The sequence below is a fragment of the Leptodactylus fuscus genome, chromosome 2 (genome assembly GCF_031893055.1).
Source record: "Leptodactylus fuscus isolate aLepFus1 chromosome 2, aLepFus1.hap2, whole genome shotgun sequence".
Classification (NCBI taxonomy): Eukaryota; Metazoa; Chordata; class Amphibia; order Anura; family Leptodactylidae; genus Leptodactylus; species Leptodactylus fuscus.
In genome coordinates, this window is record NC_134266.1 from 133912614 (window position 1) to 133936475 (window position 23862).

The 23862-nt window shown below is 39.7% G+C and overlaps 1 protein-coding gene across 2 annotated transcripts in view; it reads left to right on the top strand.

The window, feature by feature from the left end:
• Nucleotides 1–23862, top strand: part of CSMD2 (CUB and Sushi multiple domains 2) — an 801202-nt gene that overhangs the window by 739450 nt on the left and 37890 nt on the right. For both annotated transcript variants that reach the window (XM_075264669.1, XM_075264670.1), the window contains 10 exons: nt 2733–2878; nt 3572–3652; nt 6941–7054; nt 8057–8245; nt 11685–11831; nt 14551–14739; nt 20925–21110; nt 21192–21386; nt 22073–22246; nt 23603–23776. In XM_075264669.1, the coding sequence (XP_075120770.1) occupies nt 2733–2878; nt 3572–3652; nt 6941–7054; nt 8057–8245; nt 11685–11831; nt 14551–14739; nt 20925–21110; nt 21192–21386; nt 22073–22246; nt 23603–23776 (1595 nt within the window). The remainder of the gene's footprint in view (nt 1–2732; nt 2879–3571; nt 3653–6940; nt 7055–8056; nt 8246–11684; nt 11832–14550; nt 14740–20924; nt 21111–21191; nt 21387–22072; nt 22247–23602; nt 23777–23862) is intronic.

Genomic DNA, 23862 nt, shown 5'->3' on the forward strand with positions numbered 1-23862 from the left:
CAGAGACAGCCACATTTTGTAATCTGAGCTGCTATCTTAATATGTATTACTGTGAGTTAAGTTTCACAACATTATACAGTGATAAATTGGGCTTCTTGTTGCCTGCAAATTATGGTTCATTGCTGCTGGTTTAAGCCCACAGTGAACCCATCTGCAGGAAAAAAGCAGACAAAAACTACTGTTTTTAACCATGGGGTTTACCACTGTGGCTGGACAGGTTTTCAAGTTTTGAAAGGGCTAAAAATAGCACCAAACCTGCAGCAAGAAAGTGACCTGCTGGTCGTCATCCTGGCCTGTCATCAAGATAGACCATCCATATCTGATCACTGGGAGTCTGATAGCTCTGACACTAGTTTTCCTTAGCTGCATTGATGTCAGCCGGCAGTTTCATGCTTATACTGGGATAGGTGTTTTTGTGGTGCCTTAGTGAACTAAGAATTGGAGTACTTACTGGAAGAGAGAAGTAGGCCATTGTTTGTCAGTATACCAAACCTTTGTGGTATTTACCGCTGCCATGTTTGCTTTTACTTGTATGTGCAATCTTTTCTTCATGACTTATTCTCATTGTAGGACTTCCTGTGTGATAAATTCTAGTGGGCTTTTCCAACTGAAGGTCGAGCCTTGAGGTTGCTGATGGATAGTGGCAGGACAGCTCGTTAACACTAATTTAAAAAGCAAGTGACGCTAATTGGAAAGGATGGGGACACTGTCAAAGTGTCCCTAGTGCTAAGGCCACAGGCCTGCACAGTGAGGATAGGACAGGAGGAAGCTGGGAGGATGGGGATTCACTTGACACTGACAAATTGCTCACTTTTCAAAAACTGTCACTCGTCTGACCTGAGGAATATTGTACTTCTCAAATTCTCATTTGTGTGATGCAGCCGCTCTCTTACATTTATATCTATTGTCTCCTATTTGTACGCTGTACACTATGTGATTCTGGGTTTCTCGTGATGTTTAGTTTATGTATATTTCTTTTAACAGGAAGAAAATGGATTTTGTGTGAAATAAATGATCTTTTCACTACACAATTAAGACGGCATCTAAAGCCATTACAAAAATACAAATAAGCTTACATATCACCTTTTAGTTTTCTCTTTGTGAACTAAATATTGGGCTTACAGACAATAAAGTGGTATATCCATGTTATAAGTGATGGTGTATTGCTAGGATCTGTCATCATTTTATAATCGGTAGAGATCTGAACTCAGAGACCCCCATTTATCATGAGAAAGAAGGGGCCATAGTTCTGCATTCATTTCACTGTTTTCTTCCTGCAGCACAGTGCCCTGGCCATCCTCTGTGCATGTAACTACAGTGCAGCCCTATACATGCACATCACAGTAATCAGAAGCAAGAACTTCAAAGGTTACAGAGGACTACAGCAGCTTGTCCTCAGACAAACGACCGCTTTTTTTGCAGACGTGTGCCTATGCCATATCTAAGGATTCCAAATTATGTCCTAGCATGTCCTACTTTTGTCTGCATTTAACATCCCTTGCAGACAACCGTGGCAGCGTTCAGTATGCTATCCATTTCACGGATACCACACTGACCCGTTCTTTTCTATGGGCCCATACATACAACTGAGAACTTCACGGTGCAGTGTGCGGGTCGACACTCTGGGCCCAAAAATATAGAACAGGTCCTATTCCTATCTGATTTTGTAGCCCTTTCTTCCATGGCCAGCAGTAGACCTTCCTTTCAGTAGCATATAACATCTCTGCCGCTCATGTAATCAACCACAACTGGGAGACATGGATAGGAAAAAGTCGACATATCAGCCTCTCATACTTTCCTTATTCCAATATGTCCATTTTTTTCCTATCCATGTCTCCCAGTTGTGGTTACATGAGCGGCAGAGATGTGATATGCTGCTGAAAGGAAGGTCTACTGCTGGTTATAATTTTAACCACACCACACTGTTATTGAGCACTATCTTTTTATATTTGGAATAATAAAGGTGAACTTTTATAGTTTTTTGAGTCACCCATAAGGATTTTCATCTTGCTTCTATGGCTCATAATCATTTAATGAAAGGAGCCACGGAACCACATCCCATGCACAGGCGGCACACATGGGACATCCCCGTGTCCTTCGTGTGTCGCCCCTGCTTTCAATTCAGAGCCGGCCAGTTGCAGATGACCGTGCACACCTAAGGCACAGACAAGTCTAGGGGATGACACAAATCTTTCTGTGGATCCATGAATGACATACTGACTTTTTTTTTTTGTGGATTGTGGATCAGTATTTTTGGACAGTATAAGCCACAAGGCTACATGCGAGAGGCCTTAGCTGTAAGCTTCTCAGCAGACTTTTGTCTGTTTCCAATTGTAACCAGCAGGGTCTTAACTGCATTTTCCAGTAACTGTAGCCTTATGTCCTCATCCTGATTTATTTCTTAATATATCTTTAGTGTGGTCAAAGATTTTTCTGATGCTGAGCTCCTCAGACAGAATTATATCATTTCACTTTATATTAAGCTGTGAATTTGGAGCTCTGTATAAGAAAAGCTAAACCTGGCAGCTATAAAAACATATTAGGTAATTTATCAGCATAGATTATGGGCGTAAAAGTCGTGTCGTTAAAAAGGGGGAGATTTATATTAAGTAGATTATTTTGAAATAAAGTGTAAATGTGGAGTTATACTCTATAATAACGTCAGTATAATATATTATGCAATATTGTCATTGTTTTTTTCCAACCTCTTGGCCTGTGTTCTCATTTTTCAGGGATGGTCCCCTTCAAACAGATCCTCAACTGGGTGTTTTCTCTAGTAGTTCCAACAAAAGGTCCACTATGAGCTCCTCCAACCAAGTCCTTATCTCCTTTCACAGCAATGCTGCTAATGGTGGGCTCTTTGCGTTATATTTCTATGGTAAGTGTGGCAAATAAATAGTCAGCTGATAATATCCAGATTTACTTTTGCATGTCGTTTCTTGTCATTTGATCTTGGTTCTCAATCCTAAGAGTCACATACAGTATATCCAGAATCTACTTCATGTGCCTATTTCCCATTATTATTATCATACTTTCTATGTATTTATATTTGACAATATAAAAAACAAAAAAAACTTTGCAAGTCTTCAGTAGGTGATACCTTTTTTAATGGCTAACTCATAATGATGACAGAATATGACGTTTCGAAGCTTTCCTCTGAGCTTCTTCTTCAGATATAACTAAAGAATATCTGAAGAAGAAGCTCAGAGGAAAGCTTCGAAACGTCATATTCTGTCATCATTATGAGTTAGCCATTAAAAAAGGTATCACCTACTGAAGACTTGCAAAGTTTTTTTTGTTTTTTATATTTTATAACCACTGGCTAACACGGTACCAAAACAAACATTTATATTTGACAAATCAATCATCACCGTTTTTAATATATATATATATATATATATATATATATATATATATATATATATATATATATAATGTTTTTTGCTTATTTTTTTATCATTTTTGTTACAATTTTCTGTACCATGATAATTTGGGTGCCTAGACAGGCTAAACCTAGTGCAGTCTTGTACCTGGCATCACACTATGTAACAACAATTTCTGTATCTGACAGGATACCGCCTTCGGAAATGCAAACCTCCAATGACAGTGCCAAATGGAGAGGTTTTGTCAGGTAGTGAGGAATTTCTAATGGGTGAGTATCCATGGTAACTGCACTAAACAGTCTGCATTGAAAATATATATGTTTTTAGTTGTTGCAGTTTAGGGTAATTGTAACTATTACTCTAAAAAGATATAAGGAGCATGTGGCATTTAATGCATTGTAAAAGAGCAAAAAGAATAGATAGACTAAAGATTGTCATAAACCACAAGGTAATGCCTACATTTGTAAAGATCCCCAATGGAGCAGCCCAAGGACACCATGTATATGCATTTTTTAGTCCTGTTTTTTCCCCATCTCAAGGAAATGAAAGAAAACTACAAAAACCTTACAGGTGGAGCTTACAGATGGCTCGTAGCTGCATTGAGTTTCAGACCGCATACTGTCTGGTTCATTGCAGCTTAAAGGGATCCTATCATTCAAATGCTATTTTTCTGACACATCAGAATAGCTTTAAGAAAGCCTATTCTTCTCCTACTTTTCTTTGTCTTCTCCGCGCCGCTATTCGCCTGAAATCTCGTTTTTTGTCGCTATGTAAATGAGCTCTCTCACAGCACTGGGGTCATGCCCCAGCACTCAAACAGCACTGGGGGCGTCTCCAATGCTGCCAGAGAACTCTCTCCAGCGCTGCCTCCATTTTCGTTAGCATCGGCCAATTCACCTTCTTCTTCCAGGGAGCGGTGGGTCAAAATTAAATGCATGCGCAAGTCAGCTCTGCCAGCGGGCCTCGGGCAGAGCTAAATTTACATGTGGGGGCCATTTTTTTGTGGCCGCTTACGCAAGCATTTGCGGTATGCTCATGTAGTTTTTTGGACGCGTTTGAATGATAGGATCCCTTTAACATCTATTTAGCTAATGTACATTATACAAAATATGACTGTTGTATCACTTTAGGTGATCGCTTCAATACTTAGATCTGAAAATACAGAGGAATATATTAATATTAATACAAAGGTGGTGTCCACATTACTCTTGATAATATTTAAAAATATGAATATTATATATTGGTTCTTCAGACAACGTTCAGGTTAGCCCAAACTGTTACACAATAATGTCCACCGGTCACTTTTAATGGTCAGTAGGAAACACCCCCACTTTGAAACACATTAGTTTCCGCCAAGATGTTTAATGTTTCAATTAATAAATGATATAATATACTTATAAATGATATGGAAAGAGAGTGACATCATAGTGCCAGACTTTAAACTGGATGTGTAAATATCCTGCAAAACTGTAGGATGGACTGTCTAAAGAGCCTTTAACAAGGACCAACAATACTGAGAACAATATTTTGTCCAAACATTTGTTCTCAATCATTGCTCATGTAAATATGCTACAGAATGCCAACACCTGAACAAATGCTTGTTGATAAAATTGTTTATGCAGGTAACATAATCATTGGTTAGCATTTCTCCCCATGTAAACAGAGTGCTGCCAACCACAATGTAAATGTATGGGAGGAGACACCTCCTGATGACTAAACTGTGAAAAGTAGAGTAAACCGAGTGTCAATAAACATGCCATGTCATTGATCAATGCTTGTGGATCGTAGAGAAAAAACATAGATATGTTTGTGCTCCTGTTGGGTCATTAGTAAATTGTTCAAAAATTGTAGCTCTGACCAACCCTCCAAGTTAGACTGGAAGATAGCCGTCGTTCCAAATCTGGGGAGTCAACAGTCCAATGAAGAGACTTATTAGTCTGAAATGAAGGTCACAAACACCCCTGGTGAACTGACTGGCAGACTGTGGCCGTGGGTAGACGGTGGTGCAGAGCTGAAGAGTACACTGGGGCTCAGTGATGAAAAAACCGGAGTGGGCAGGAATGCTTGTTATGGTCAGGAATCTATCCATGTAAAAAGAACCTTACTTACGTCTCTTGGTACAGTGCCACACTCATCTAAATACACAATTTGCACATATTTTTTGGTACATATAAACTTTACATATATGAATTGCATTAAATCAGAAATCAGATATAGGAAAGGTAGTAATTTAAGATATGAAAAGTGTCTGCCCCTAAGAATAAAGTAAGCTAAAGTATACTGTATGTGCTTGTAAATATCCAGGTGATGGCATTCTCATGAAGATTTACAGATGAAATCAATATATTACCAACATTAATAACATTTATCAATGTACTTGTATATTTGATCTATCAATTTGTTAGTGCATTTTCATTTATTTTAACCGAAATGAAAGAATCAAGACTAGGGTTGAGCGATCAGGATCGGAAAAGATTGGATTCCAATTGGCAATCGAGTAAATTTCACGATCACGATTGGAATTCCGATTCCGATATTTTAGGCAGGATCGAGGTCGGAGGTTATTTCCCACAATGCTTTGCTACTGGCCGCTTAACTGGCCGCTTAACCCCCTGCGCGCCAGCTACGTCCGTTCATTCCTACAGCATAGCAGGGAGGAAACAGAAGAATAGATGGTATCTACTCTTCTGTTTCCTCTCTGCTGTGCCATATACTCATCAGCTCTGCTACATCTGAGATCTACATCTCAGATGTTGCAGAGCTGAGTATACGATAAAGTAGAGATGAAGCAGAAGAGTTGATAGACAAGTCCACTTACCTGCACAGATCTGCTGCCGCTCCCCGTCTGTTCTCACCTCTTCTCGGTCCGTGCGCACCCCTAGCTCCCAGGTTAGTTTTACAGACCTAGGAAGAAGGCGGGGCTTGTGGCTTAGGAGAGTGTGGGCGGGTACCCGCCCACACTCTCCTAATCCACAACAAGCCCCACCTACTCCCAGTATCAGTAACACTAGCCTGGGAGGCGGGAGCACATACGGTGCTCTGCAGACATGTGCAGTAGAAAGAAGAGGAGTGAGAGCAGCATTGATCGGCAGTGGCAGCGCTTCTGTGCAGGTAAGTGGACAACAGGAGGGACTTAAGTAGCCGGGGGATTTTTTAATCACTACACAGCATGGAGTCTAAAAATTAAAGCGTTCAATTTTTGGATTCCACACTGTGTAGTGAATAGGATCATTTTTAAAATCCGATCTCTGATTATATAAAAAATCCCATTGACTTGCATTGGGATCGGGTTCGAATGGAAAAATGATTGGAAATCGGATTTTAAAAACGATCCTGAAATCTCAAGATCGGCTCAACCCTAGTGAAGACCAATTGTAATATCATTAGTATAACCTTTTCTAAGACTTTCACCTTTGTAGGGGACATAGATTCTATTTGAAGCATCAATATCTGGGATATGTCTAATTATAAGTTATGGTATATCAGTGTAATGGCTAATGTTACACACTGTTGTGTAGTCTACTATTACATAATATTTTCCTAATCATTTGCCCTAGGTGACATTGTACGATATAAATGCCTCCCAGGATTCACATTGATGGGGCCAGAAATTTTGATATGTCGGCTTGGAACTCACTTGCAGTTTGAAGATCCTCCTCCAACCTGTGAAGGTCTGATCGTATAAATATGGTTATATATGCTTTAATAATACTCACATTTAACCATTTGTTCGAATGTGCATACTACTACTGTAAAACCCTTTCAAAGTCAAGGCTTTTGAGTATTTGCATATACGAGCAGGAACCTTCTAATTTATGATCCAGTAGCATTCCTGAAAAGTTGAAATATAGATTTTGACAGACGTAGGCTTTAAAGTTTGAAAAAATTGTGACTTAAAATTGCCCACAAATTGTAAAATTGTGCACATTATCAAAACAAGTCATGCTAAGGTCTACAGCTCCAATTTATCACTCACTAGAATGTTTTTGGTTTGCCTTAAAAGCTAGTTTTATATGGCCTATATGGTAAGACAAAAGAAATTCCATTTGTAATATACCTCTACCACCTAACCTCTATTCTATAAAAAGAGAACTTTTGTACTGTCAGGGGCAACTTATAATAAATGTAAAATGTGTTGTCCGGAGCCCAAGGCATCTGCCAATACAGTTTAGACCATACATTATACTCTATGTACAATATATGACTTTATACTGCATGAAGGGCAGCTATGGATCTTTATATTACACGGAGGACCATTATGGCACATTATGCTGTCACAGGGATCTTTGCCATGAATGGGGGGGGGGGGGAGCAGAGCTTTCTAAAGAGCCCATGGCCCCTAATACTATCAATCCTCCCCTGGTTACTATTCCTGTTTATCAAAGTAAAGATTTCTTCACATTTGGTAATGTTTCAGAAACCATAGCAAGTCCACCATCAGCAGCTGGCAAATCTGGCAGATATCTGTGACGATCTGGGTTAAATATGCTGAAAAAGGGGGCCACTGTGACTCTGTCCCTCAAAGGTCCACTTAAAGCTGAAGTTGGCCCAGGTTCTTAGATTGCCAAAAAGAATCTTTATTTGTGTTTGTTCTTGATAAAGGAAGTATTCTTTAAAGTGAATGCACTATGCTGTTCATACAAATAATCTCAGCTGTATTTTTGTACCCACAGTGCTTTGTCCAGCGAATGAGATCCTAACCGATTCCACTGGAGTAATTCTCAGCCAGAGTTATCCTGGAACTTACCCTCAATTCCAGACATGTTCCTGGCTTATTAAAGTTGAAGCTGGATACAATGTGACACTGACAGTGGAATACTTTCTTAGTGAAAAGCAGTATGATGAATTTGACATTTTTGATGGTGAGATACAATTTAGTTCAATATCTATTTTTTTTCTGCTTGACTAAAACCAACAGTGAATTTAAAGCAGATATTGCCACTGAATTTGAAGCAGAGTTTAGAGAAGAGTGCCACTATATTTTGGCTTTATTTGGCAAGACCAAATTCCATCAGAACATTTTGACCAAATTCTGAGTCCAAAACACCCCCCTAGTAACACTGTATAAGTGGCAAAAGCAGAACAGATATACGTGGGTTCAAGATTGAAATGATAAAGACGGCCTTAGTAATATCTGGTTGTAGGGCTCTGTTTACACAAGCTGTCTTAAGAGTTCCAGTATTTTTGACAGCAAGAGTAGTGCAGTCTGCAGAGCTATTCTTACTTTTTAAAATACCAGAAACCTCTCAGAATTTCAAAGACCCTATAAATAAGTCAGCGAGGTCCATGTTTCATTTTACAAGGAAACCAGGATGCTAGTGTGAACAGAGCCTTAAACTTTTACAGGGATTCATTGTCCCTAACACGTAGGAATAGCCTTACTTTTAGATGTCTTCTTGGTGCCGCCATTCGGTAGAAATCCCAGTTTTCTTAGCTATGTAAATGAGTTCTCTCACAGCACTGGTGGCATCCCCAATGCTGTGAGAGAAATCTCCAGAGCCTCCTCTATCTTCACCTGGAACGCCCTCTCCCTGTGTCTTCTTCCGTCCTGGGTTTCAATCTCCTAGGCCTCGGGCAGAGCCAACTGAGCCTGCCCACAGGCCACAAGAAAATGGACACTTACACAGCTTACTGTGTAAGGGAGCGTTCACACTACCATCAGTGTCCAACAGCTAGTTTCCGCTGCTAATGTCCAAGCAAAATCTTGTGTGGACATTAGCAGCGGACACTAGCTGTGTCCGTGACATTTTGCATTCATTTAAATGGACGTCGGGTGCGTTCTTTTACTGTCCATGCCTGTCCTCAACTGTCCGTTCCCAAAGATGTCTGACTTTTCAAGTGGACAGCAAAACCCTACATTTAGGTTTTTGCTGTCCGCTTGAAAAGTCGGACATCTTTGTGAACGGACACTTAAGGACACTCACTGAAATGTACGAAAATAAAATAATGAATGATGTCAAGAATCAGTTGTCAGTATAGTATAGTGCAAGAGATTTATATTTTCAAAGACTGATAAATCAGAATTGTGACCTCTTTTTACTTCTGTATTAGATGTTCATGAAGGGACTGTTTAGACTAGAACAGTTACTTACGAAGATATTCTACATGAATGGGGCTTATCTAAATAATTACTATGTATTGATGTATTTACTTGTACATCAACTAATGCCAACTACATACAGTATTGCAGTATTGTAGTAGTAAAGGAATCCTATAGGTGCTCCTTATTGATACCTGTGACGCCATTCAAGGTTAACCACACTAATATAAGACAATAAACTGTACTGGCCACTGTAACAGTAGCAATAGCTATGTAGCATATATACACTAACCGGCCACTTTATTAGGTACACCATGCTAGTAACGGGTTGGACCCCCTTTTGCCTTCAGAACTGCTTCAATTCTTCATGGCATAGATTCAACAAGGTGCTGGAAGCATTCCTCAGAGATTTTGGTCCATATTGACATGATGGCATCACACAGTTGCCGCAGATTTGTCGGCTGCACATCCATGATGCGAATCTCCCGTTCCACCACATCCCAAAGATGCTCTATTGGATTGAGATCTGGTGACTGTGGAGGCCATTGGAGTATAGTGAACTCATTGTCATGTTCAAGAAACCAGTCTGAGATGATTCCAGCTTTATGACATGGCGCATTATCCTGCTGAAAGTAGCCATCAGATGTTGGGTACATTGTGGTCATAAAGGGATGGACATGGTCAGCAACAATACTCAGGTAGGCTTTGGCATTGCAACGATGCTCAATTGGTACCAAGGGGCCCAAAGAGTGCCAAGAAAATATTCCCCACACCATGACACCACCACCACCAGCCTGAACCGTTGATACAAGGCAGGATGGATCCATGCTTTCATGTTGTTGACGCCAAATTCTGACCCTACCATCCGAATGTCGCAGCAGAAATCGAGACTCATCAGACTAGGCAACGTTTTTCCAATCTTCAATTGTCCAATTTCGATGAGCTTGTGCAAATTGTAGCCTCAGTTTCCTGTTCTTAGCTGAAAGGAGTGGCACCCGGTGTGGTCTTCTGCTGCTGTAGCCCATCTGCCTCAAAGTTCGACGTACTGTGCGTTCAGAGATGCTCTTCTGGCTACCTTGGTTGTAACGGGTGGCTATTTGAGTCACTGTTGCCTTTCTATCAGCTCGAACCAGTCTGGCCATTCTCCTCTGACCTCTGGCTTCAACAACGCATTTCCGCCCACAGAACTGCCGCTCACTGGATGTTTTTTCTTTTTCGAACCATTCTCTGTAAACCCTAGAGATGGTTGTGCATGAAAATCCCAGTAGATCAGCAGTTTCTGAAATACTCAGACCAGCCCTTCTGGCACCAACAACCATGCCACGTTCAAAGGCACTCAAATCACCTTTCTTCCCCATACTGATGCTCGGTTTGAACTGCAGGAGATTGTCTTGACCATGTCTACATGCCTAAATGCACTGAGTTGCCGCCATGTGATTGGCTGATTAGAAATTAAGTGTTAACGAGCAGTTGGACAGGTGTACCTAATAAAGTGGCCGGTGAGTGTATATATATATATATATATATATATATATATATATATATATATATATATATATATATATATTAGCTATATAGCAATGGCTCCTGGTCAACCTTAAACTCCCATTGTGTTTCTATAATGAATGCCTGAGGGGGTCCAAAGGTCTCTCTACTACACAAGCTACACATATAGTCAAAGATCGTTACTTGCAAAATCTACATGGATAATCTTTTTTTCTGTAATATCACGAGCTTCTCCCAATCCATGGCCCCGACTTCCACCCTGGTTGTTGTACTGGGATAAATAATAGCATGTGAATCTGCATTATCATTATTATTATTTTAAGATAACTAGGTATTGAATAAATACCATCATTCTCAAATTCCTTCATTTTCAAGGTAATGTAATGGCCTTTCTTAAATGGCACGCAAGCAATTTGTAGAAGTAATAATTGTTTTATTTTTCTATTACATAATGCATGTAAGTGTAGCAGATGCATCTTTCAGTCAGGACAGCTAATGACAGGTAAATACCATATTGCTCATGGGTTTTGTAGAAGTATTCTTATATAATAGACGCTGGTGTCTGTCCTTTTAGCTGCACACATTACATCAGTGTAAAAGCATTTCCAAACATTGACTTACTTTTATTCCACAAAGCACTTTAAGTCATATATCATAGTAAGTATATAAGACTAAAACTTTTCATATTTACATCACTATTGGATTATCTGAGTTGTCTCTCTATGGACGCTGTCTGATAAAGCTTCTCATTTTAGGACCCTCTGGTCAGAGCACATTGCTTACATCCTTGAGTGGTAACTACTCAGCACCCATGACTTTCATAAGTACTGGAAACAAGGTCCTTCTGCGGTGGATGTCTGACCATGCATATAGCAGGAAAGGATTTAAGATCCGCTATTCAGGTAAGAATGACAAATCATTTAGCGTGGCTCATGGATGGAGAGGCATTACACACTGGGTGCTGCCAGTTTTTAGGGAACAGTTATACAAGTACATGAATATGTAGTAATAGATGTGCAGAAATAATTGAAAATATGATTCATAATCTGTGGCATTTTTATTTGTTAGTTAGCAGCCAAATCAGTGTAACTATATATCGTATACACACTTTTGATACGTATGTGCCACTATTGAAGTAAGGATGGAACTATTAATGTGGCTAGTGATATAAACCAAGTTTCTTCTCTGAAAACTCCACATATGACCCAAGTCAAGGGGTGGTGCCTTCTCTGAACAAGTATGGGTTTGTTGGAAGTGGCCACAAGGGAAAATGTAATCAAAATGTGGCAGTAGTACAGCCTCAGGCCCTTTAAATGATTATAGGCAAGCATAGAATTAGGACAGGATGAAGAATTTTGATTGGTAGGTAGAGTTTTATAATATGTTCTCCAAGTGAAAAACAGCAAAAAGAAGCACCTTCAACATTTATTCCTCAGTACTCTCCCATACACATGCACACTTGAACTTAAATATAACAGGCCCAATCCATCTTTTCCCAGACAGATGTTGTGAGGCCCCCATTTACTTCAACTTACATCATTCTGAACATATAGTTAACGCTCAGCACTATAATAGTACATCACAGAGCTGTAATAGGCACAGGAGCTTAAAGAGGACCTTTCATGGTGTGGGGCACAGGCAGTTTTATATACAGATGGAAAGCTGACAGTGCGCTGAAATCGGCGCACTGTTGGCTTTCACAATCTGTGCCCCGGGTGAAGAGCTATTGGTGCTGGTACCGTAGCTCTTTACAGTCAGAAGGGCGTTCCTGACAGTCTGTCAGGAACATCCTTCTCCACAGCAGCGTCTATAGCACTGTGCTGTGTGAGCGGCTCCCTCGGTTCACACTGCTCATCCATAGACAAGTATTATCAGGAGGGGAGGAGGCGTAAAGTATTAGTAAATAAAAAGTATTAAAAATTCAAATCTTCCCCCTTTCCCTAGAACACATATAATACTAACACTGTGAAACACAGTATATATTTTTCCTGTGCGGTAAATCGGTAAATGCCGTAGCGGGAAAAAAAAGTTGTCTAACTGCCCCTTCCCCGAGACTGAGTTTCTCCCCCCCCCACCCAACTTGGAATTCAGCCTGACTACATCCAGGCTAAGTATAGGGTATCTGCACTGCTCATATTCCGTCGGGAAGGGGTTAATAGGAGCACTGCAGATACCCTATATTCAGCCAGGCTGAATTCCAAGTGGGGGAAAAAAAAAACAGTCCTCAAGCTCAGGGAAGGGGCAGACAGACAACCAAAACACCCCCTCCCCTTTCCCAGCAGCCATCATCTACTGCACCCAAAAACTGAGACCATTTGAATTTTTGAAATTTTCCAGTAGCTGCTGCATTTCCCCATAGGCTTATACTCAAGTCAATAAGTTTTCCCAGTTTTTTGTGGTAAAATTAGGGGGGGTCGGCTTATATTCTGGTCGGCTTATACTCGAGTATACGATACGGTAATGTAAACCAAAAAATTAAACGTATCAGGCTTTGCCATGTGTGTATGCTATCCAAGTTCATACTATCCAAATGTAATTATGAATAATGTTAAATAATATTATTTATCCAGTATAGTGAACGCCTAATAATAAAAATAAAAAAGCATTGTGCAAATTAATGTATTTTATTTACCTCTGCTTAACCAAAATAGCAATAAAAAAACTTATCAATAAGTTGTACAATGGAACAAAATAAAAATTACAACTCACCTCACCAATAACTCTGTCAACAAAAAAAATAACAAAACATTATGAACGTTAGAACATGGTTCCACCCCCCCCAAAATTGTCTAATTTGATGTTTTATGTAATAAAAGCAGTAATGGCGTAACAGATATAAATATGTCATCAGCTTATCAGACAAAGTTGCCATGTCATTTACAGAGTGATTGTCTAACACAAAATTCCAAAAACAATGTTTTTTCAATTGATTTTTCACATTAACCCTTCAAAAACATTAATAAAACCTAACCCAAACATTATATGTGCTCCAAAATGGTGCCAACTAAAAAGTACAACTTGTGTGATGTGCAAAGAATAAGCCCTCAAATGGCTATGTCAACAGTAAAATAGAAAACTTCAGAATTTTGGATGGTGGAGATTAAATATATGAAAAATTTGGTAGCATTAATGCCGCAAAACATTAAAGGGTTAATGTAGAAATAGAAAAAAGAATAGAAAAACTAAACTTGCCATTAAGGTTATGTTTGACTTATTTTTAATGCACATTTAAAAGGTGTTTATCCATTTGTTTTTATATGCTTCCTGTTTTGTCTAATGTTGCTTCCCTTTGATCCTGTAGATGGAAATATAGATTTTTTGCTTTAGGCAAATATTATTACCATAATATGGTGGATGAGGGAAGTTTAAGATTTCATTGACCATTTCACAGACTACTAGAAGCCTATGATGATACGTTGTTACTTATTACAATGCTTGTACTTTAATGTACTACTGTATAAGCATATTCCACATCAGAACATCACTGCAATTCTGCTGATTCAGGCATAAAAAAATTTCTTTTCACTGCCAGCAAAAAATGGGCAACCTATTGCTTTAGTAGTGAACAATGACCTTCCAGCATCCTTATAAGTCATGTATGCTTCCTTTTGTATGTGCTAGCTGCCTACTGCAGTCTCCCTCGTCCTCCTCTCCATGGTTCTGTATTGGGTCCTGTTATCAATCCCCCTGGAGGAGTTGTGCGCTTCACTTGCAATCCTGGCTATCGGCTCATCGGAATTAACTCAGCTACATGCCTACGTCGTCCTCAAGGCTATTATGACTGGAACTCAGAGGTGCCTCTATGTCAGGGTAAGTCTATGAGAACAATACTACATTAATGCTTAACATAGCAGTCCATGCTGAAAGCCTTATTTCACCTTTTGTTAAATAATTCCAGAATTGTACTGGAAAAGGAAAGTGATATTTGTTTAGGCTAATAATATTTTTGACAGCTGCAGTCATAGTATACTATGAATATTTTGTGTGATAATGCTGTTTTCACATATGTTTTTCTATGCTCCTTTTCTTTTGTTTTTTTTTATTGCAGAAGATAACACACATAAGACTGATAGGGTTAGTCTGGCACACTAGGCGAGGAGATTCGTATAAGCAGTGTCTACTCACACCCTTGATTTTTGCCTGCACCAGAAAACCCCATGTAGCCCAATAGAAGATGGTAGCCTATGCCGTCCGCTGTCACCCCTATGAGACCTGACATTAAAAGAATGCCTTTGCCCTTAACGGGAATGATACTCCCCACCAAATAACAATGTAGATGGAGACTAAACACAAGATGAATCTCTTTAAGTACTGTAACCAAAAATGATAAAGTGTGCAATATCATCAACTTACCTCTTACCACATTACATCATTTAGAATATCAAATTAACCAATTCTAAACTTGTGATTAAAAAAATAAGAGGAAATCAGGGAATGTACCATGACATTGCTTATGCCAGTACACTAAAATATAGAGTCATGAGAAAAACAAAGTAGAACCCCTTGCATTCTATGGTTTTATCTATCAGGACATAATTAAAAAAAACATACGGTGCTTACAAAGTCTTAAAATTAGGTAAATACAACCTCAGATGAATCTCAATTTTAAAATTTTCAACTGTTAGAGTGTCAACCACATTCTATTGGACAAATTTCCCAATGATAAATTTTTTTCATAAATTAAAAACCTTTAAAGGAACCATCTATCTCCCAATCCCAAAACATGACTTTGCCACCTTCTTCCTGATGTAACAGCCTTGCTGAGACATGGTGGCCATCCACCAACCTCCTGGATCATCCAGAGTTACACAGCACTCATCAGTAAACAAGACTGTCTAATTTTTTTTCATATATGTCTGTGCCATCTTCAAATGTGTCTGCTTGTAATCACAGTTCAAGGATAGTCAAATAGTTTTATGCACAACTGCAGGCCTCTGGAGGATCTGACACCTTGAGGTTCATGGGATTCCACAGGCAACAGCAGCTTTAAATACCTGTTTGCTGTTTTGTAATGGTATTTCAGCAGCAGCTGATGAATTTGCCTGGCCGAAAACTTCTGTCATTTTGCCTTACCCATCTGAACTCTGAATCGGCCACAAATCTCTTTAAAGTCCAGTGATCAAGTTTTCGTGAAATATCTAATATAATAAAGCATCCCTGCATCCCTGCATCCCTGCATCCCCAGAAGTTCCAGCTGTAGTAAGCTTCTTGCTTATGCAGCAGCATGATTTTGTGCCTCTGCTTAATACTGCAAGGACATACAGGATAGAAATAGTCAATGAGTGGTCTGAGAGCAGTTATGCAAGCTACGCTTGTTCTGCCTTTTTCCTGATTATACTGTCATGAACTTAAAACTTTGACATGCTAACTGAGGTTTGTAGATTATTAGATGTGGCTCTTGGGTTTTTACAATTTTTTCTGAACATTGCACATTTTGATCTTGAGGTGAATTTACAGCATCAACTGTCTTAAATGTTATCGACTTGTGAATTCTCTTTCTCAGTGTAGAGCCATCCCAATTGATATGAAGCAACAATTGCTTCGGTAAGGCTGGATTCTTATCTGTGCCAGAGTCTCCGGTGGAGGTCCCATTGAGGAAACCGCTGAAAATCGGCAGATAGAAAAGTCTTGCATGGAGAACTGTTAGTCAATGAAGTCTGCTAGGATCCGTGTGTAATCACAGAAACAGCAGCCCACCTCTCCATCATTCGGGTTCCCCAGCAGGCCCGAATGATGGAGACCATAACACAGATGTGAACTTAGTGTAAGATCATTACTGCTGTCTTTCCTCATTGGCATTGTGTTAACACACACCTGAATGATCCAGACCAGCAAACTGCCAAAGCTATTACATTTGCTGTTGGTCAATTAGTCAAAGGCTTTCAATTACAAGGACCCTCTTAATTCCTATGAAAGCAGTTAGAATGTACTTTAAGAGGATCTTTCATGTATTCTAAAATAGGGCATGTTATATAACCGTTGCAAAGCTGACAATGCGCTGAACTCATCACACTTTCAGTTTTGCAGGTATCTGTCCCAGTTCTAGAGTTATTGGTGCCATTAGCCATTATTGGCTTTTGATATCACTGCACTATCAGAGGTTCTAGCCTCACAGCTCAGCATCATCAGTGGTGGTGAGGAACATCCCTCTGAAATTACACTTCTAAATTCTTGTACTGTGAAAGCAGGACATTTCTTACCACTCAGGGATGACACTGAGTTCTGAGGCTGGCTGCCATGACAGTGTAGTGATATTGGTAGTTTATATTAAAGGGATCCTATCATTCAAACGCCTTTTTTTCTCACTGACACGTTGGAATATGGCCACTGTACTGTGCATGCTCACCTAAGCGGCCACAAAAAAATGGCCACCCACATGTGAAGTCGGCTCTGCCCGAGGCCCGCTGGCAGAGCCGACTTGCGCATGCGTTGAATTTTGACCCACTGCATGCCGGAAGAAGAAGGTGAAGAGGCCGTTGCTGACGAAGATGGGGGCGGCCTTGGAGAGAGTTCTCTCGCAGCATTGGGGACGCCTCCAGTGCTGTTTGAGTGCTGGGGCCCGCCCCCAGTGCTGCGAGATAACTCATTTGCATACCGACAAAAACCAGGATTTCAGGCAAATGGCGGAGCGGAGAAGACAACGAAAGGTAGGAGAAGAATAGCCTTTACAGTCAGAAACGCCCTTCTGACTGTAAAGCGCTACGGTACCGGGACCGATAGCGCTTTACCCGGGGCACAGATCAGGAAAGCCGATAGTGTGCTGACTTCAGCGCACTGTCAGCTTTCCAGCAGTATATTGAACTGCCTGTGCCCAATCTGATGAAAGGTCCTCTTTAAGAACCAGATGAACTGATATGTGAAAAAAACACAAATTATATATATAATATATATATATATATATATATATATATATATATTTTATTTTTATTTTTTTAAAGATAGTGTACTTTGTTTTTGCTATGACTATATGTAAAAGGTATGTTGCAGTTATGTATTTTTTTTATCGCCTACTATGCTTTTTTATATTGATTAAAATACAATGAATTTTTTAATAGATTCTAAATAAATCCTAATTAAAAAGAGTAATATATTATGATCCGAAAAATTATGAGACTAGTAGGTATCAAAATGCCAAACAGTTGTCAGCTTTGCTGCTTACTACCTATTTTCAAGGTGGAGATTGTTTAACACTTGTTCTTGTCACTCTGCCACTTATTGCATTGGAATTCTGCACACTTTGCAGTCTAGACTGAGAGCTCCCTCAGCTTCCCTCCCAGCCAGCCTGACACTGTCATAATTATCATTTCAACTGGAGGCATGAGGTGTCCCCCTTCTCCGGTCCAGCCACTAAATTACCTGCCACCACGAGCTGCCTGGCTTCTTGTTACCCGGCCAGGCCTGGAGGAGCTGCCACACTCTGAAACAATAATTGAGTGTTGGCCTCTTTGAGCTGTGCTTGCACTTAATTCACCTTTCCGTACATAGTTAATTTTCTGAAAATCAGACAGGCATTGCAATTGAATTCTGAAGCTAAAGGCTACAGAATGCTGAGAACTATGTAAAAGACTTTCTCTTGGTTCTTCTTTCCTTCCACAATGTCACTTCTGTTTGATGAATAGGTTGTAAATACAGATCATATCAAATATGTTGTCATGTGGAGAGACATGTTAAGATTTAATGCAGGTTTTAATTCTATATTATCTTTTAAGAATTATTTTATGATGAATCAGGTCATGGTACCATGTGCAATGCATTTTAAGGTATAACTGTGTAACTATTACAAGGATTCTCCGGGGATATGAAAAAAAAAAAAAAAACAACTAAATGTTCAAATTAGAATATACATTAGAATTTCACTAGTGTTGTATGGCATCACTGTAGTCCAGACATCATTGTAGTGTGCCTGAATTGTGCACATGGCAGTAAGCATGCAAAGCAGAAATGTTGGAGGATTTAACCTGTTGCAGCAAAGAAATAATAAGGTAGGTATATTATTTTAGTCTTCTGGACAACATTATTGAATTTCTTCATGTACAGTATAGTGTTAAGCAAGTGAAGTGAGCTGAAAACCACCACAACTACCATAATTTATTTAGCTTCGATTAATGAACCAATGCAGCGATCCCATACTTTATTTGATTTTTCTGTTTAACTCATTATCTGTAATGGCTTTATTATATGAAAACCTATAAATAACGCAGTTTGAATTTTCTGCAATGGGATAATGCTATGTCCAGAATGACCAGGTGTAAGGGAATTGCTAGGTGTGCAAATCCCTAGTGCTGCTGCTGGAAGAATGGAAGAAGGTAAAGACAGTGACAGTGAGTCAAAACTTGACCTAGCCCCTTAGGAGCTTAGCAGGGACAAAGTCACAGGACAGAGTCTCAATACCCAGCAGCCATGTGTGAGCAGATGACCTGTTTATAGGTAGTCTGGCCCAGACTTGTTTGGTAGATAGGCTGTCAATCACACAGGCAAGGCTAAGAGTAACTATTTGATGAACAGAGCAAAACAAGGTGCAAGAGATGGATGTGGTGGAAATTCAATTACAGAGGAGAGGTAATAGAGCAGGGTTCAGACAGAACAACAAAAACTCTAAGCAAGGAATCATACTGAACACGCCTCCTGCGCCACAGTGTGTGAGCGGAGGGTGGCGCAGAGACCTGAACAGGCAGAGACATTACACCAGGTCCAAATGGGATGGTCATTCTACTAGAAAAATATGTCTAGACATATAGAAAACACCAGAATATAAGTAGTAGTTTTTCCATTAAATAGTTTTTTCTTATTTGACAGACAGGTCCCTTGACAATAAGCTAAACAAAGAGTCCACCTACTAGAGTCCTCTAATGTAGATTGTGAGCCCCATATACGGATAACAATGTACTTTTTTTTTTCAGTATGTCTTTGTAGAATGGGAGGAAATCCACACAAACACGGGGAGAACATACAAACTCCTTGCAGATGTTGTTCCTGGTGGGATTTGAACCCAGAACTCCAACGGTGCAAGGCTGTAGTGCTAACCACTGAGCCACCATGTTGCCTCACAATGACCTGTAATCTGTGGAGAAATCTGTAAACTAAATTTTTCCCGTGGGAAAATTTAAAGCTGCTTTTCCAAGTAACACATGAATGGGGATAAGTGTTGGATTGCTGGGAGTTCTACCATGCCATCCCCTCAGTGATCACAAGAATTGAGATCCTTAAGTCCCTGAATGAATAGAGAGAAAATGCTCCTTACGTATCTGTGGGACTACTGGAGTGCTGTTTTTGGCTACTGTATCGTTGAGTGTCCCATAGAAGTGAATGGAGCACTGCCCATACATTCCCCCCACTGCTCCTTTCACACTGGGGACTCAAGAAACTCCCTTAGGCCGGGTTCACACAATGTATTTTGGCACACAATGGGAGCCGGTACCGCATATGTGGTGCTATTTTGCGGCCGCCGCAAAATAGCACCGCGTATACTGTACTGGCTCCCACTGAAAACAATAGGAGCGTATACGGCCCGCAAAAGATCCTGCAGCGTCTACGTGGCACATTACGTGCCAAAAGACATCGTGTGAATGCACCCTTAATGTGATTGCCTTGGGTCCCAGTGGTCAGTTGTTAGTGGTAAAACGCCTTTAAGCATTACACAGTGCCTATTCCAATGAATTGATCTTCTGCATAATACAAAGCGGGAGACATTTTCCATTCTGACTAATGGATGAGGATCCTCACACTAAGCAGTGGCTATGTTGTGCTATTTCAAATAAATGGGAGCTGAACTGCAATAGCATGGCACAGCCACAAACAATGTACAGTACCATTCTTATCAAAGGGAGTGCTGGGTGTCCGACTCCAATCAATGTGATAATTATGACCTAAGGATAGATCATCAGTATCAAGAACTGGAGAATCCCTTTAATTTACATGTTTACCTACAGTGTGCAATGTTATGAATTTTGTTCTGAATTATGACCATGTACCTCCTATACCTCCTTTCTCTACAGCTATGTTTTGTGGAGTCCCAGCTGCTCCCAAGAATGGGGCAGTATTTGGCAAGGAGTACACTGTAGGCACCAAAGCTCTGTATGAATGTAATGAAGGACATAATCTTTTGAATGCTGAAGATGCTGTTGCAGAGTGTCTATCTTCTGGGCACTGGAGCAATGGCAACAACCCTCCACAATGTGTAGGTGAGTATGCCAGTGCACACACATGTTGGTAAAGTTGTGAATACTTGACTTTATCTTATGTCTTCACTCTCTGTTTCTCAGCTGTCACATGTCCAGAAATCAACAGTTTAAATACAGAACATGGCCGCTGGCGTCTTATCCATAAAACTCAGTATCAGTATGGAGCAGAGCTCATGTTAATCTGTGACCCTGGCTATTACTACATGGGACATCGCATTATTCGCTGTCAAGCCAATGGATCATGGAGTGTGGGAGAGAATGTGCCAACCTGCAACAGTGAGACATGCTAAAATCTACTACCATTACTTGATATGAAGCACTAGGATATTGTGTCATTGAGAGTGTGGAGACACTCTGTGCTTTTCTATCACTAGATCATTTTGAGCTATTCAGAACATGAATAGTAGCAAAACAGTCACAGTAGTGCCTGATGCTGAGCTTTCATATTCCAGAGTGATGCTTAGTTACCATATCAATGGCTGACACTGAGCTATTCTATTACTGTGCGACCCATATGTCATATTACAGAGTGATACATTTAATAGAAGGCAGCAATTTCCTTTGTTGTGTGTAAAGAGAATGTGGTTGGCATATTAAAAAGATTCATTATTTGACTAGAACCACTACTAGATGCATCAAAAACTGCGACATTGTGCAGTCATATTCTTCAAGACATTTGTTTAAGCTGCAAATATGGCTCCAAGGTCTGACATCTATTAAAAAAAGAAAAACATCCTATAAACACACAACTATATTGTATGGTTCAGTGTGACATGTATTGTGTACTTAAGAAAAGGTTAACATTGCCTATGCTAAGGTTTGCTGGTTGGTACAACCTTAAAAAGTTTAGCCTGTTACAATCTCATTGTAATTAAAGAAGAATTTTAACTAATATTTCTGAACTAGGGCTCAGTTATATTTCATTTTGATGTGCTAAATCTTATAATACTTGTATTTTCCAGTTATCTCCTGTGGGGACCTGCCAACTCCCGCCAATGGAAATAAAATCGGAATGTTGACTCAATATGGGGCGACTGCCATATTTGCCTGTAATAGTGGCTACACCCTGGTGGGGTCCCGTGTGCGAGAATGTATGGCAAATGGGTTGTGGAGTGGACAAGAAGTCAAGTGCTTGGGTAAGTACATAAAATAAAATGTATACAATAATATGATTAAATACTTAACCAATACTAAAAATGAGTGACCTATATTTAGGTTATGGTGTCTTATCTTTTAAACTCAGTTTGTAAGTATCAATATTTAGTAGTGCTCATACTAATCTGTGATCTCATCTACTATAACTTGAGATTGGTGGGAGTCCAGCTTCCAGCCCCAGTAGCATTCAGCAGTTCTCTGCACAAAGCTATTATATAATGATACATTCTGAGCTGGGAGCTGTAAGAACTAGGGTTGAGCAATCGGGATCATGAAAGATCAGATCCCGATCGGCGATCGAACAAATTTCATGATTGCGATCGGAATCAGCTGGAAAATGATCGAAAATCAGATTTTAAAATTGATCCTGAAATCACAAGATCAGCTCAACCCTACTCCATAAATATAAAGTAACTAGGATTGAGGGATCGGGAAAGATCGGATCCCGATCGGCGATTGAGCAAATTTCACAATCACGATCGGGATCGGCTGGGAAATGATCGAAAATCAGATTTTAAAAACGATCCTGAAATCTCAAGATCATTTCAACCCTAGTAAGAGCATTTATGAGTTATGAAGCTTATCAGACCTCCAGCCCATTTACAGATTTAAATAACAAAATACAGTTCTCAGAGATGCAAAGTATAAAAACAGATCTGGTCATTGGAGATCTGGTCATAGTGTTGGCTGTTCCAAGGTAGCAACAGGAAATTGCTTCTAAATTTTGGAATACTTGAGGATATAAAAAATATTGTATAGACCTTTTGTAACATGTTATATTTTACACTTATTAACCTTATAGCCAATATTATTAGACATACCTTTTCCTTGTGGTGGTTTAGGGCATATGTTATTCATAAAGAGAAGTCCACTGCTAGGACACTCAATATCGACAAAAAGCATCTCTCACTCCGGGTACTTAGGTCACCCATGTATTATGGATGTATCTCTTACAGAGATATTCCTCTGAACATAACCATATTTAGATTTGTAGATAAAAGTTAAACATATTTGAAAATATACAAAGTACTAAGTTTTAAGGTTTTCTCTGATCAGCTCAGTGGTGACAATAATTTGTCTTGTCCAGATTCAAATGGATACAACCATTAATGCATGAACTTTCTATGGTATGGCACTTGTCAGAAACCAGCCATAATTTCATTATTGTGGCCAGGTTATATGAATGCATGCATAAGAAGATTGCTCCACCACAATATAGGAGGTTCCAGCATTTACAGTATGGTCGTATGTCTTGGCCTTTAACGAATTACCTTTCTAAGTATTGATTTATTAATGTTTCACTCTAATGACTACTGACATTTGTTTCTTTAACATAGCTGGTCACTGCGGGACCCCAGAACCTATAGTTAATGGCTTCATTAATGGACAGAACTATAATTATCGAGACAGTGTGGTATACCAATGCAATGCAGGCTTCAGATTGATAGGAAAATCAGTCAGAATATGTCAGCAGGACCATCGATGGTCAGAACGATCCCCCATCTGTGTCCGTAAGTACAACATTGACAAAATGCGTTTCACTGACGAATAGTGGAAGAATAGCATTAATAAATCTTCACTTGTAAAAGTATTAAGG